Below are 16,961 nucleotides of genomic sequence, written 5' to 3'. Positions count from 1 at the left end.
AGTGGGCAGTGAAGCAGTATTTAACACTGATGGAAGCAGTACAGCAACCACCAGTTTGAGATCACCTGGACACAGAAGATGAATGTACCACAGTCAGCACATAAATAATATTCAACCTGCATTTGGTGTAAAGCTTTATCATACATTTGCCAGCTTTAAAGCTATGTAAAGCTTTATCATATATTTGTGGAAGACAGGAAGCCCTGTCTTCCACAGTCACAGAATCCATAACTACCCTGCCAGATTACAGCACAGAGAGCTCTGTCTACTACAGAACTTCTCAGCATCTTTACAGTCTTGTAAGCTTCACCTTTTCCAGTATTTTTCTAATTTTCTCTTGAGCTCTCTATGCACACTGACTGTCCCTGTTAATGTGAGTACTGTTTGTCTGTTTGATTTCATTCCAGGAGCATTTGTGATACGATGCCAATTTGCTGCAGCGTTTCTGATGATAATTGCTCACAGAAAGCAGCCACAAATGAAACAAGCATGGGCTGTCACAGCGTATCAATGATTTTTCAGAGAAAGAAACTAGGAGTTCAAAGCTCTTAAATGTTAACCAAATACCCCAATACACAATGAAGTTATTACACAAGCCTGCACTTTTTGATCTCCAGCCTGAAGACCAGAGCAGATGTTATCCAGGGAGATAATGACCCCAGGGATTTAAGCCTACCTGCAACCTTGTTTCCAACAGAGTCTGAGAAAGGCAGCAGAGCAGTTCATAAACTTAATACTCCAAATTTCACAATCATTAGGACACTGCAGAAGTTTGTGTTTATGACTGCACTGGAAAATACATTAGCTACCGAAATCACCTATAAAAAGATGCATCCAATGACACAGGATTCTTGTTTTCATTTTGTTCTTTGTTCTGGACAGTTTTATTTAGCACATAAGACACCAGTCTTTTATACAGCAGACTCTTCAGCTCAGATTGAAAAACCTGCCACCAAAATACTGCTGTATAACCAAGCAGGAAATGTGCTCTCAAACTTGTGTTTCAGTACTAAAAAACAGACCTTCAGGTGTAAAGCAGAACTATTTATCAAGTAATAACAAGTAATGACGCTAAAAACGTCATTTCCATTTGTTTGCTAGTCTAGATACAGCAGGAAGAGATGACCACTATGCAAACACCAATCCCATGACAATTCTGACTGAAGGTACAAACCAATACTCCATATTAAATAAACCACATATACTCAAGAAAAATGAGCACTAATTTGTATCTAGACATTTCCTAAAAGAAAAAGATGTTATGTTTGTGAAGCATTGGAACAGAATCAGAGTAGTTATATAGGTCTGAAAATAAACGTAGTAAATGTTAATACTGCAAGTAACTCAGCACATTGAAAAATATCAATTTTTCCAAATTATACTTTAAAAAAATCCCAAAGAAATCTCAATGCAGTATAAGCATCTTTCAGTCAATGCTGATTCACTTTCCAAACACCATTTATAACTGCCATCCAATTATTCCCTTACTAGGAGATATTGCCCCTTTGTACAAGCTATGATTGTTTTTAAATACCCGTAGACCCTTCACTGCTATGCCATAGCTACACAAAATTAACAGCACCCAAACCAAACCACATTTCAACTGCTGGTGCTGTTAAAGTAATGCAGCTGGCCAGCCAGGAAAGCTTATGTTTTTAAGGAGAAAATGTATCAAATAACAACCCCCCCCCAGATTGCTGAACTCTAATACCCCGAACACTTGTCAATAATCATACGCAGCATGATTTAGTAAATCAGCATGTAAGTAATACTCGGGTACATAATGGCTCTTTAGAAAAGTATATACAAGTAACTCCTAAATAAAACTCAAGAGTCCCCCAGCCTTGTAAATTTAGTGTTCAAAACACCAAAGTAATTTAATCACTTGGAGCAGCCACTTGTCAGATTTTAATGACCATTAATCCTCAATCAAAAAAAACCCTAACCTTGCAGTTCTGCAGTGCTCCTAATCTCCAAATCTTCAAAGCACTGCTCAAACATTAAGAATGAAGTCATATGAAAAAAAATTTTAAAAGAAAAAAGAAAAAAAAAAAAAAGAAAAAAAAAAAAAAAAAAGAAAAAAAAAACACCCCAACAAAAAAAAAACATTCTGAAACTATTAAGAACATCAAAGATACACATTTTAACTGCATACTGCCAAATTTTAAATTTGGCTACATCCTGACATCACAGTTGTTAATTTCCAAAGTTTGTACCTCACTACAGAAATACATGCAACATGAACCCGCAGCTGAAGTATCGTGAGCCTTTGGGGGAGTTGTGTGAAGATCCCGCTGTGGGGACATGAATATACCAAGATGCACATTTCTGCATTTATCTAAAGAGAAACAACAGCAAATCAAAGCACTGAGGATTCATTTATGGCAGTGTTCCAGAGAGCTGAATGTCACCACATTGAAAGCAGATTGCCAGTACCTGTGCCATGTCTTCCACATGTGAAATCAAACAAGAGGGAGCTTCTGTTAGCCCACTGGATACATGATGTAGCACACTGATCTACAGTCTCAAATTAAGTATTTATATCTTTTTAAATGCTTAACATTTTTTGCCACCCAAGAAAGCTTTGTGGTCACAACCACTAGCACCAATTTCCAGCATCTGGGGAAGAGGATGGGGAGAGAGTCTAAATAACTCCGTGCTATGTAGCTGGTTTCAGCATTAACGTGGAAGGTGCTCACATCCTCTCAGTACCTAACACTACTGCAACAGTGATCAACATTTAGCTTGGCAAAGAGGTCCTGAAAGCTACAAGTGCTAATAATGTGTGATACATTTTGAATACATCCATATTACATATGTAGCCTTCTCCATACAACTTCTTAAAACTAAAACTATGAACTTTTGCATTTGAGTGTTTCAGCACAGGCAATTTTACTTAAACTCCTAGCATAAACCAAATTCCAGAGAGAACTGACAATGCAGCTTTGTAAGTGGATAGATCACAATGTTAGTCATTACTAACAACAACTCAGGCAATTGTGTTAACCTCAAAGCTGCCTAGAATCAACATCATCCTGATACACATAACATGCATATATGCCACCTCTGGATAAAGAGTTGAACTGTTTAGCAATTAATAGCCACATGAACACAAACCACATTTTACTCTAATTTAGTGGTCATGTCTCCTTGCCCAGGTGACCCTACACCAAAAGGAAATCTACGACTGGTGTTGTGCTGGAACAATCAACTAGCTATGCAAAAATGAAATTTAATTAAAGAGTTCTGAAATCCTCAAGTAAGTATAGAATGGCTTTGTTTTTAAACAACGACTTGGAAAAAAATACAAAAAACCTAGGTACCATGAAACATGAGCAATGTTAACATTTTAATAGTTCCAGATGAGGTTTTTACACACTACAGATAAGTGCTTATCCTACACTTACGAAAGACAAGTTCTGGAAACCGACCAAGCAAAAATTTGCCTTGAGCTGATTTGTCTCCTGGCTATAGCACCACTTGATAAGACAATAACAGAGACTCTCAACTTTCCTGCCAGGAGAAAAGAAACTCTGAAGTAAATTAGAGATATCATTGCAACGATTAAGAGTAAGAAAACATGTCTGATACACATGACACACTCCTCCAGATAATTAAGGAGACAGATGTTTATAGACACACATAAAAAATCCCACCTTAATCAGTGCAGTCCACAGAAATGGCTTCTAGAAAGCACTGTGACAGATAACAGGTCAGAAGCACAAAATCAACAGGTCTCATAGCTGTTGGATATGAACCTTTATGGTACAAGACTCACCACATAAAGTCATGGCATGAGTTCAAGCTGAGTTGTGTGGTTGACAGTCCTGAAGGACAGGATGCCATTCAGAGGGACGTGGACAAGCTCGAGAAGCAGGCCACGGGAACTGCATGAGGTTTAGTAAGAGCAAGGGCAAGGTGCTGCACCTGGGTCAGCAACCCCCAGTACCAAACAGGCTGGGGGATGAGCAGATGCAGAGCAGCCCTGCCCAGAAGGACTTTGAGTGCTGGTGGATGGGAGGATGGACACGAGCTGGCAATGTGCACTCACAGGCCAGAAAGCCAAACGTGCCCCGGGCTGCATCCAAAGCAGGGCAGCAGCTCGAGCAGGTGAGTCCGCCCCTTCTCAGGAGATCTCACCCTGCTCTCATGAGATCCCACCTGCAGTGCTGTGTCCAGCTCTGGAATCCTCAACACAGAAAAGCCATGGACCTGTTTGAGTGAATCCAGAGGAAGCCACCTCTGATCAGAGGGATGGAATACTTCTCCTATGAGGAAAAGCTGAGAGATTCAGGCTTTCAGCCTGGGAAAGAAGGCTGTGAGGTGACCCAATAGTGGCCTTTCAGCACCTCAAGGGAGCCTACAAGGATAATGGGGAGGATTTACACGAGCATGAAGTGACAGGACAAGGGGGAATGGCTTCAAACTCAAAGAGAGTGGTTCTACATCAGATATTGGAAAAAAATCCTTCAATGTGAGGGTGGTCAGGCACTGGCATTGGCTGCCCAGAGAAGCTGTGCGTGCCCCATCCCTGAAGGTGTTCAAGGCCAGGCTGGATGGAGCTCTGAGCAGCCTGGTTTTGTGAAAGGTGTCCCTGCCCATGACAGAGGGGCCTGGACTAGATGAGTCTTAAGATCCCTTTCAATTCAAACCATTCTATGAAACTGAAGATTAGAGGTGAAATTGGATTTTACATGTTATACCAATCTCAAGAAATATGACTGATAAACACAGAATTCCCTTAAATGCGCATTCCAGCTTATTTGCAGAGATCTTTAAATCTTTCTAGATTCTCTTACTGAACAGAACTGCATTTTTGACATGATGGATGCCCAAACATTTTTTCTTTTCTTATTCATACTTAAGTTTAGAATAAAAGCTCTTAAAGCTTTTATTTTATCTCAGGAGAAGTAAAGGAAAACAAACTTAAAAATAGTTTTCCATTAAGACCTTCAACATCTTTAAAGTAATTGTTCTGGCAGATATCTTCAGTCGTAACTATGTTTGGTGGCCAAAAAAAAAAAAAAAATCAATTCCCTGAGCAGTAATCAAAAAGATACTTAATCTAAACATTCTGCTGAAAAACCTAAGGCCAAGACTGAGTAGACTTTAAAGGCAAGGTAACTTCAGAAAAATGTTGTTTTGAACAGCGACTTCAGAAATAAGCCTTAGCCCTCACTGTTTTATCTAGTAAGCGTAGCAGTAATCCTTTGGACAGAAGACCTCAAATGCCCCACAATAATTTACATTTATCTTGACTTTTAATAAAGCCTAAATACCAACATTTATAAAGTCTTCGTAAATACAGTTCTTGGAATAGTAAGCTTACATTTTATGTCACTCAACAGCTAATTCAACATCAGATGTTAAAATCTTATTTCTGAGCTTGACACAAATTTGGGACTTAAAAACACTAATTATATAGCAAGCATAACAGAATAATGCATGCCATGTCATACCATCTCAATTGTATTTCAAAATACCTTTTTGACACGAGCAGAGGTTTCTTGGAGCTGAGCCTGAATTCACCAACAGTGAACATTGTGTATTGATCTGAGGTGGTCCTCAAGCAGAGGATGCTACACATATTTTCACGCTGACATTATAAATTAAAGGAGTCTGTTGATTTTGTCTCATGTAGGTCCTCAGCACCAAACCATTCTGCAAATCCATGTTAAATTGAATGGAAGGTAGTTCATCTTGAACTATGGGGGGAATGATGTTATATGCTTCTGTACTACATTAATATTTTTGAGTATTAGGAAGCCCATGAGAGGCATCCAAAGCTTTTTGTTCCACAGGTGTCTTTATTACCATTACCACTGGTACCCTAAAACTTGCTTATTTTGTAAACATCAAGACTTCAGATGACTTAACTGCAAAAGGGAATATCAGTAACCTTTCTGCTCCACAGCATGTACATGAGGCTAAAGAAAACTACCCAAATCGTAACAGATTATTGATTTAACAAGTCTTTTTCTGTCACTTCTGCTTGGTTTAGGAACCATTTCTCCCTGTAATTATAGGAATCTAGATGGATTCCTATATGGATAATCTAGGATCAGATTACCTCTTGTTTATAGCAATCTCACTTTGCTTCAGCATCTGGTTGGGGTGTTTTTCTGACAGAACAAAGGCAATAATATCCATACACAGCAACAAGCCAGATATAACATCCCTTGTCACTCTATCTCAGTAAGTGGCTGAGTCAAAGCACAATTTTAAGTCAGTGACAGGCCAAGAAGCATTTTATCACTTCTTCCTGAACCCTGACTGCTTATGTGCACTGTTAGGGGCATGGCTGAAAAAGCTGTACCTTGCTTACCCTAAAGCCTAGTATAGAAAAAGTAGACATTCTGTTCATTTTTCACTTTCTGAACACTCTTGCCCAGATTATGTGTAGCTCAGCAGCACAACACAAACTGAAAGAAAAGCTTCAACCCCCACTGAAAATGCACCATAGAAAATACTTCTAAAGTACTTGCTCTTTCAGTTGCTTTATTTCTCTTTTTAAGAACTACTTCCAAACTGCTGTGATTCTAGAGCTCTAGAATTTCCCTAAAAGCAAGAGGGAAAACCATTCTAACATGAAGTGGGCCTCCCTACAGGGACACATCCTGGCTGCACCTTCCAACAGCCCCTGCTTCCAGCCAAGGTGGTTGCTCCCACAGTGCAATTCCAGATTCCTACACACCCTTAAGCGATTGACACACACACACTGCTCACTCACTGGAAGCAAGCTCAGCTGCTGCAAACATGGGTTAGCTGCTCGCTCATTCTATTACGGAGATAAGACTTTCAAAGTCACAAAGATTTTTTTAAAAATCATAGCCTGTAAAAAAAGCTACTTCAAATTACAAAAATCACAGATTTCATGTAAACCAGACACAGAACATAAACGAGACCATTTCTCAATACCTAGAACTAAAACTGCTTAATATCCAAAATATAAAGTGGAGAAGACAAACTGAGACAAGACTCCACAGGTAGGTGGAGTTCAGACTGAAGAACTGAAATAGTACAGATAGCAAGCCTGTCTCTGCACAACTACAACATTAGAAGGGAAGATTACTGGATTTTGGCTTGAGGCATGTTGGGTTTTCATAGGCTGTGGTTTTCCTTGACTCTGCCAGGAATTTACATTCATCAGCTAATATCTTGTAGGTACCATGAAATATCTGTTTAAGTCATTTATTTACTCCTGTCCAAGTGAGCTGCTTGTTCTTGCAAAAGGAAGCAGTTAAACACAAACTGCAGTACATCAAAGGAAAAACTAATTAAACAGTGGAGAAAATCAAAGGTTATTAAAACACAGGAAAATACTGAATGTTAATCAAGGTGTGTGTTACCAAGTAGACCAATCTCTTCTTCATTTTTGTCCCACTACATTTGAGTTTCACAGCAGTTCAGGCTAACAACCAACTCCAGGGTTAATCACAAGCCATTAGCAGACTTTAATACTGCCTCAGTGTAAGCAAAAATGCATCATTACACATGTGTACTGAAACTCCCCACTGCTGTGTTCACATGCTGGTAACATGTAGTTCTCTGCAATACAAAGTTTCTTTACACATTTCACAGTACATGGATTCATGCACATTCCCATGGAAACCATCAAGGCTAGGGGCACTGCAGAATCACTTCCTTATAGGAACACTTCCATAAGACAGCCCAGGACCTCAGTCGTGTGAGTGGCAGGGCATTAGATGTCATCAGCACACTGCCAGGAGGCAGTGACAGGGATGTCATGAGATTAACATCCAAAATTCTGCTGGTTGCAAGAGGGATGGAACATTTCCCCAGGACTACTTAGTATTATGTCTTCTATTTCCCAAATCTCACTGAACAAAAAACTTTTGAAAACATTCCGTATTTTAGGCAGTTTTTACAAATTGCCAACATGATTCATATTTATTATTTTTAATGAATTCAATATCTAGCCATCATTTCAAGAATGAAAGCTGATGAATATACTCCTTCAGAGCACAACATATGGAAATTATATAGAAGCGGTAGAGACAGGCACAGTTTCAACATTTTCTGCTCAAAACACCAGAGCTTTACATTTATACTTCAACATAGAGTCGACACATATGTTCTGTGTATCAGTGAATCACCACTGCTCAAAATTCATGGCACTCACCAAGCAAGGAATGTATTGCAAGTATAAGGTTTTCTTCAGCATCAACTTCTAGCAGCTTCCTATAAAAAGATTTCAAGATGACAGCCAAAAGCAGCAGTAGCAATTTTACTTAACAGCCTATTCTTTTATCAGATTGTGCCAGACTGCTACCATTTTGAAGCTGAAGAAAAACTGCAAGACAGTTACCCTTATGTATTTGACCTTCAAAAATTAGCAAAGTGAGGCAGACCTAGATGGGGAGGAGGGAGTGGGGGCTCATCTGAGACTACTGACCTTTTCCAAAAAACATATCCCGCACAACGAAACTGGGATATGCTCTTTAAGGGTGTGTCATTAAAGCATGACTTCCATATGCATCCAACAGATGCTTCCAAGTGACCAGTAAAATCCCTACCGGACATGACTTCCATATCATTTTAATAATTTATAACTTTTTCACAACATTTTTTTCCACATTGAAACATTCAGCCTTCCTGGCAAGCAATTGGTTATGTGCTAAGGGGCTGCAGCAGAGACAGATCCTCCTAGTAACAGCTAGTGCAGTCCAGAGAACCAAGCCTGCATGGAGTCTCAGTTTTCCAGATGACTTAAAAGTATATAATAGAGAAAAAAAAGCGCCCAAACCATGAACATCAGTTATTGTTTCAGCTTTCCCATCTTTCAAACAGATATTTGCCTTTTTATCATCATCTGAACATCGCCACATGAAAATCACTTCCAGAAAAGTTTCATTTCTAATAACAGCTACTGTGACAATGAGATTAAAAACAACTATCCTAATTTTATTGCTGAGAATGCCAATGGACAAGGCAGTATAGCTTTCAAATTGCTTCCAAGGAGTGATGACAGCTGCAGTTAATATTCTACATCTTATCTAAAGTTTAAAAAGCTTTAAAAAAGTTAATTCTTTTTGCACTGGTAATAATGTAATAGTAAAAAACCCCTTTGAGACCTAAGTGCTCAAACCTCATTCCTACATTGATGAAGGATTTTGTAAGACTGCATACTTTTCTCAGGCATGCATGAAAAATTTCTGAATATTGGTAAGTGATTTACACCTCCAAGTTCCTGAACACCAGAGAACTTGCTAAACAGGAAGGGGTATGCACATTGCTTCTTGCACTGATAGGGGCTCCTGAGAACAGGAAGGATGTGCAGCAAACACACTGCAAAGCAGGACATGTGTGAACAGAGCAAAGACAAAGACCAACAAGTCTTACATCCTCACAGCAACATCCTAACATTCACTTTGCAGAAAAAACCCAAATATTTACAAAAGAGAATTAGCCTGTTATTGCATGCATAAAGTAACATTCAAGCATATCTTCAAACTCCAGTGAGTAAATAAGCCTCTCAATTAACTTTAAAATTTGATTAAGCCAAAATAAATTAATAGAATGCTTATCTGAAATAAATACCCATATACAAGTCATTCAAAAATATTCCCACTCTTATGCTGAAGTAACTTTGTGTATGCACATTACAAAAGACATTATCAGAGTTAAGCTCTACTGTCTTGATTTTAGATTATGGAATAATCAAACAAAATATTAACAAGAATATATATTATATGAGCCTGAATTTTTTCCGTTTGGTACATTAACAATTCATTTACTTTCCATTAAGCTGATATGATTCCGTTACGTGGTAACTTAATTAAACTGCTACACACTGTTGGTAAAGTCAGTATCACATCTCTGCAATCTTAATGCTGCTGGAAGATTAAAAATAATACGAAAGAAAAGTATGCTCAAAACTGTACCATCACTGAGAAGGTATTTTGAGCTTGTGTGTAAATATGGAAAAGCAACACACAAAGTAACCACATCCAAAAAATATCTCTGGCAAAAAAAAGATTAATGATAAAATACTATAGCAACAGTAAGTTGAAGATACATGATCTTTTTCACAGACTAGGGGTCAAAAAAAAAGTTTGCTCCTCTTCTTACAAGGCCTTTCATATGGTCTGTAAGATTTATTTAAAAGGTGGAAGAAGAAAAAGTCCTAAGACTGAATAGGGTGTAGGAGTTGTTCATTTTGTACACACCACCAAGGGCCTTTCAGTATCCCTGGGGCATGGAGTTCTGTGTACACTTCCCTCACCCACATCACACTGAGCGTCAGCTGCAAAGCTCTAATTCTCCTACAAGAAACTGAAAACCAAAGGAGAACATTTAACAATGTTCAGTGTGCAAGAAGCCATGATGCATGATGCAACAAAGCCATCACTGGTCACCTCCCAACCACAAAGGCAAAGTCAATACCAACCAGGACAAAAGGTAATGATTATTATCTGCTGCATTTTATATGCAACATTTTCATCACTAAAAGGTAGGAAGTTTTTTGAAAGATATCTGGTGGAAACTCTCTTGTCCTCAGTATTAACACAACCAAATAGAAACCACAAGATCTACTGTTTTTCACAGGAGCTGTGAATATACAATTACCACAACAGAGACCAGTTCATACGCACATAAGAGGGACACAAAACCCGAGAACTTTAACCACTAACGACAGCAGTCTAGAGGGCAACACATTATTTCTCTTTGCACGCAGAGAAAGAAAGAAAAGCACTTTTTGAAATAAGATTTTCCCTTAAAGTCTTGAAGTGTAACACTGCTCAACACATCTAAGCCACCTCCACACTTAGATTAACTCCTTTTGTCAGCACACTAGTTCCATGGTATGAAGCGATCCCAGATGTTGCAGCTCTAAATGCCTCACCAGGGTACACTTACCATGACACTTAGGAGATGCTGAGTGCACCACTGCACTCTTACAAATCATTTCGTTTGTGCTTTGTTAGCACTTATCCACTGCTATCCACTGACAAAACACACTGAAATTTGCATTCTCAGACCATCATGGTATGGGTACTTTACCCACTGCAGTCCAAGAAATTTCACTAAGCCTGGGAATTGTTACATTCCAAGGAGGCTCTTGACCTTTCAACTTACCAGCACACATTAATGTTTTCTCTTCTGAATTTAAGCACAGATTATATATCAGAAGTCCCTTTCTGGGTTAAATTCATGCAACTCATTGTTAACACATGAAGATTAATAGAATATAAAACAAAGCTCTTCTGTCTTCTGCATGGTTCAAGACATCCCTGAATACATCAAGCCAGTATTCAATTCACACACCAACTCTCAGGGCCAGCATAATGTGATCTAATTTTTCAGGGAAACAGGTCAAGGAAAAGTCAACAAGATTAAACTTCAACTTAAAATTCCATTTTAACTCCTTTGGAAGACATACAAAATACAATACAGCCTGAAGGACGTTATATCCTAAAATACTACTCTACAGCTCTGCAACATCAAGAAACTCCACAAAAAACCAGCAGGCAGAACCCACCACTGTGCATTCTTCCAAAGCCATCAGAATGGGTAAAGAAGGAAAAAAAAAATCCCACAAGAAATGCTAGGAAAAGCACAATATTCACAACTTAAGAAATGTCAGAGATTTCAGCCAGTTCAATACAGGCTTCACCAGTTCACTATGGAAATTGATTGCGTTCTTTCAAGTTGTCAAAAGTTGTTATTTTAAGAAGTGCTTACACAAACATTTGCAAGTCTTAGAAACTGATTTTCAGTAACCATGGTACTTTAGTGTGATCAAACATATCACCCTGAAGGGCTCCTCCTATGACCAGCTGGGGCCACAGTCCAATGTATCCAACCCCTTCCTGGCAAAAATGGACGGTGATAAAAAAAACAAGGCACAAGCAACTTAAATATCACAATTATGAATTGAGTAACTAGTGAAAAAGAATTCAATAATGATCTGAGGGATTTTTTTAAATGTAGTCTCACATATTATCTATATTTTTGTAAATAAATAAATAAATCCTTTATATGTACTTATCATAGATAAATATATGAAGCACTAGGCACACGACACCATCACCAAATCAAGGGTGATGTAATGAAGCTTAAAGTAACAATCTTTGATTAAATCAGTCACATCTGACACAAGAACACACAGAGAATGTTGCACTGTAGCCACACTGGTGATGGCAGTGCACAAATGCAGACCACGCCCTACAACTTCTAACCATCTTAATATATTTATGTTTTGGCCAATGTATGTTTGTATTTACTATAAACAAACTTACAAAAAAGATATCTTAAGGTTTAGTGGCAATTTGTTAGTAGTATTAAGGCATTTCTACATCAGCAGTTATAAAGATGTAAGAATAAAAACCTACAGGCATTTTGAGAAGCCCATGTAACTTTTGCTACGTCCTACAACATGTAAAAATGGACCTAAGTGTAAAACTTTTGTTCAATGGACATAAGTGTAAAAAGAAATCATATGGCGTGGCTGAGTAAAAAAGGAACTATCATTCCCATTAATGAAATGATAAAACAAAAAAAAAAGCAATGCACATATTAATGCTCTAACATGAGTTAAGGATTTAGTTATATTACCATGCAAGAGCCATGTACCAGCAAACCTTTTTCAGGCAGCTAACACTGTTCTTCAGAACCATTCCTGGGTGTGTATTTTTTGAATGTGTAAATAAATGCAACAGGAAGATTTAAAAAGAAAAAGTAATTTTGGTGCTTATGAATTTAGTTGGATGAATTTAGTTACTTTTACCATCCTTCCAAGAATAATCTCATGTAGAAGACTTGTAGAGAATGAAACTCCTTCCCATTAAAAACACAGTGCCTTGTAACTACTCTGAAGGCAAATGTGATTAATAAAAACACTTATCTGGCCCAGCAGCACATTTGCATTGCTAAGAGCTCCCCATCTCCCATCCCATAGCTGTTATTTTCCAGAAGAAAGTTTCCATATATCCATCACCTACATATTAGTGGCCTGACACAACCCACAATCTACCACACGGAGTATCTGGTTTTGGGTATTAGTTCAGTCTCTGAATGACACAGACTTTGATGCTCATCTTGTAAAAATGCCACTTACCCTACCAGATCTTATGCCTTTGAATGGTACACCAGCTCACTTCTGCCTTCACAGTTTTCTGTGTTGCCTGATACCACTACTAAAATCATGAGAAATGCATAAATATGCCAAGGAAGTCCTCCATAAATCCCATTTCAGTCAGTGTAGCAGGGTTAAAAGTTCCACTAGGGAAGGATTTTAGAGAAGTCTCCAAGATTTGACGGAAATCTGGAGTCTTCTGTTAACCTAAAAATCATTCAATGGAGTAATTATTTCTTATGTTCTAAAATCCACCAGCTTATAGTTTGAAATTTATTGCACCTTACTGAAAGAAAAGACTATAATATCAATGAACCAAATCTGATTAATTTCAGCAGCTGAATTACAAAAAGAATTTGGTTCATATTGAAGAATTTCTAGAATGCAACCAACCTGAGTCCATCAACACTTCTTGCAAAAAAAAAAGAAAATGGGTAAGCAAATTATGGCACTGCTGTACAGTTCTTCCTGACAACTTACAATAATCACAAAATCAGAGAACTGTTTAGGTTGGAAAGATCTCTAAGATCATCAAGTTGCACCATTAACTCAACCCCACCACAGCACTCACCATGAAACTATGCCTTCAAGTGCCTAGTGTTTTTTCAAACACTTGAGGAACAGTGATTGGACCACCCTGAGCTGCCTGTTCCAGTATTTAACCACCCTTACAGTAAAGAAATTTTTCCAAATATCCAATCTAAACCTCCCCTGTACCAACCTGAGGTGATTTCCTCTTGTCCTATCACTTGTTACCTGGGTGAAGAGACTGACCCCTACCTGGCTACAGCCTCTTTCCAGGGAGCTGCAGAGAGGGATAAGGTCTCCCCTGGGCTTTCTTTTCTCCAGGCTAAACACCCCCAGTTCCTTCAGCTGCTCCTCCTCAGACTTGTGCTCCAGACCCTTCCCCAGCACATCCCTTCTCTGGACGTGCTCCAGCCCCTCAATGTCTTTACTGTAGCAAAGAGCCCAGAACTGAACATGGGATTCGGGGTGCAGCCTCCCCAGTGCTGAGTACAGGGGACAATCCCTGCCCTGGCTCTGCTGGCCACACCACTCCTGACCCAGGCCAGGATGCTGTTGGCCTTTCTGGACACCTGAGCACACGCTGGCTCACGTCTGGCTGCTGCCAACCAGCACCCTCAGGTTCCTTCCTACCAGTCACTCTTTCCCAAGCCTGTTCACTACTGTACACACGAGCCTCCTCTGGGCTACCTGAGTGGAGAAAACCTGACGGAATCTCCATCCAAATGTCTGCAACAGGAAGCAAAGACAACAAAATATGGCACTTAATGTGATCCTTTTGTCAGGAGGGCCAAAACCAAACACATCAATTCTTACATCTCACCTAAAGGAAAAAGCACATTTTGCAATGTGCTTCTGGAGGGCTATTCTATACCCTGCAGTTTCTAATTCCTTAGAAATACTAAATCACCTACACTGGAACCCATTTTCAATCTGAGTTTATTTATTAAGAAATTGAACAGATTAAAATAAGAAAGAAGTTAACTCTGGGATGCTTCATCTGTACCAGTTTTTAAAAACAGGCCCGAAGAGTAGATATTGCTGCATCTTTACATATTATGTTTTAAAATAATATCCTGACACTTAGAACTTCTTTTCATTACAAATACTGGGTTTTTTTACTTTATTATTTCTCTGAAATATTAAACTTGCTAAACATACCTTCACATTCTCACATAGAGAGATGACTGATGCATCTTCTAACTTGCACTCACAGACTCAAATCAACCCACCTAAACAAGCCTTTGATTTCAAAGCAGCCCCATTTGAAGGATTAATTGTGACACTGCCAAGAGAAGAGACACCACTGAAGAGAAAGAGTCACCAACTTCCCTGATGGCCCCCAGAATTCAGAATTCTTGGCATGTCATCACCCTGGTCATCATCAAGATGAGTGATGAAGCCTCGTTACTTTGTGAGAGCAGACAAGACATTTAAATCAGTGAGGTCTTACAAACACTTCAGAAGAATTTCAGTAAATTTGAAGGACTTATAACAGAAGCCACTTGGTTTGCAAAGCAAGCAAATCTATGCCAACACTTCTCTCCATCACAGATGTCAAAGAAGTTTATGAAGCAATGCCAATGTGCTGAGAACACTTTGTTTAGGACACATCCTCGGGAGGTGGAAAGTTGAAAGCTTTCATAGTTTTCAGTAAATCACCTCCCTCTGTACTGACTCCGTGCAAGAGGCACCACTGTGCTGCACCAGAAGAAAACATGAGGAGAAGGAAAAGGAAAATCATGAAACAAAAATAAAAATCTTAAGGATTTGCTAAACTGCCAGAAGCAGAGCATCAGGGCCACTCACAGTTGATCTGAATCAACAGCAGCTCACAAAGCAGATTATCTGCCTGACAGAGAAAAATCAGGAGCAAAATAAATCGAATTTAGCAGTTGTTATCAAAGTGCAGGCACCAGCCTGCAGCAGGAGCAGTCTGCTACCCACTGCTGGGTTTTCAGGAACATTTCACAACTGGTCAGTTTTCAGCACTCCTTAAAAATGCTCCATGCACCAAAGCCATAGGCACAAATAGTTGGACAGAACAGGGCAGAAAAAATGTGATTTAAATTTTCTCTTTCACAAGATTCACTACACACAAATAAATTATTCTTCCTCTTCCCACATATTTACTATACTGTATATATTCAGGATAAGGGCTGAGTACTACCACTAATAATGCCAAGTTGACTTCAAAGTTTGTCTCAAAACTGTGATCTTCCTTCTCCCAACCAGGGTACCAACTCTCTCCTTCACACTTCAGCTGTACAGTTCTGCTGACACTTGGCAAAGACAACAAAGTACCAGACAATGTTTCTATCTTTAAGAAGAAACTCTTTTCCCTGTGTCATTAATAGTATCACCAACTCTCTAAGACATGAACCAACACAAAAAGAGCCAGCAGCAAAGCCCAGAACCAACTTTCGTAGATGCTGCATGGATTGTCTGTTCTAGAATGGCTCTGTTCTCTGCTAAGTGCCTTTAACACGTTAGTTTATTTTACTTCTCATTAAGCAAACGCCCGCAGGTCCGGGCAGCCCTGACAGAGAAGGCGAAAAGCACAACGGGTCAAGCAAAAACCCACCGTGCTCCTCAGCTCTTACACCTGCGGGATTTTCTGGGTATATGTTATGAGTATGAGGTATGAAAGCTGAAAATAGCAGCTCCGGGCACAGGGGTGGCAGAACTGACAAACGAAATGGGGCATTTAAAAACAACGCGCTCTGCCCTGGCCCGGCCTTTGCTTACACAGGGCGGGAGCCGCTCCCCTCGCCAGGGACGAGCACGGGGTCCCGGCCACAGTCGGGACGTTGGGCAGGGGTCCAAAGCCGCTCCTGCTCCTCGGGAAGCGCCGGTCCCGGCAGGACACGAGGCTCTGCCGCGGCACCGCCCCACAGACGGGCCCCGCCGGCGCTCCACGCGGCCACCCCGCCCACCCCTCTCCCACAGAGGCCCCGCGCCCTGTGCTCACCAGCCCGTCGATCTGCACTTGCTTGACGGCCGAGTCTCCCGCGGCCGCGGCTTTGCCTTTGCCCTTGGCGGCGCCGAAGCCGCCGCCGGCAGAGCCCGAGCCTTCCTTGCGCGACGCCATGGCTGCCCCGCACGGCCGGAAAGGGAAACGCGCCACACCGGAAGCGGCGGCGCGGCCGGGGCGGTGCGCGGCCAAACGGCCCCGGGCGGAACGCGGAGGCGCGCGTGCGGGGTCCGGCACTGCGGCGGTGCCGCCTCAGCCGCCCGGCTCGGCCCCGCGGGCCCGGGTGCGCCTGCAGAGACTGCGACGTGTACCTTGTGCCGTGTGCTCTGTGCCGTGTGCTCTGTGCCTTGTACTCTGTGCCCT

At 40.4% G+C, this 16,961-nt stretch overlaps 1 protein-coding gene across 1 annotated transcript in view; it reads right to left on the bottom strand.

Moving 5' to 3' along the window:
• The window catches only part of EIF3H (eukaryotic translation initiation factor 3 subunit H), an 86,406-nt gene extending 69,654 nt beyond the window's left edge, over positions 1 to 16,752 (bottom strand). The window contains exon 1 of the mRNA XM_063423008.1: positions 16,596 to 16,752. Coding sequence (XP_063279078.1) covers positions 16,596 to 16,715 — 120 coding nt within the window. The 5' untranslated portion in view covers positions 16,716 to 16,752. The remainder of the gene's footprint in view (positions 1 to 16,595) is intronic.
• Positions 16,753 to 16,961: the final 209 nt, after the last annotated feature.

Source organism: Prinia subflava, chromosome 1 (genome assembly GCF_021018805.1).
Source record: "Prinia subflava isolate CZ2003 ecotype Zambia chromosome 1, Cam_Psub_1.2, whole genome shotgun sequence".
Classification (NCBI taxonomy): Eukaryota; Metazoa; Chordata; class Aves; order Passeriformes; family Cisticolidae; genus Prinia; species Prinia subflava.
The sequence above is the reverse complement of the archived record's forward strand: the minus strand, read 5'-3'. Positions and strand labels throughout refer to the sequence as shown.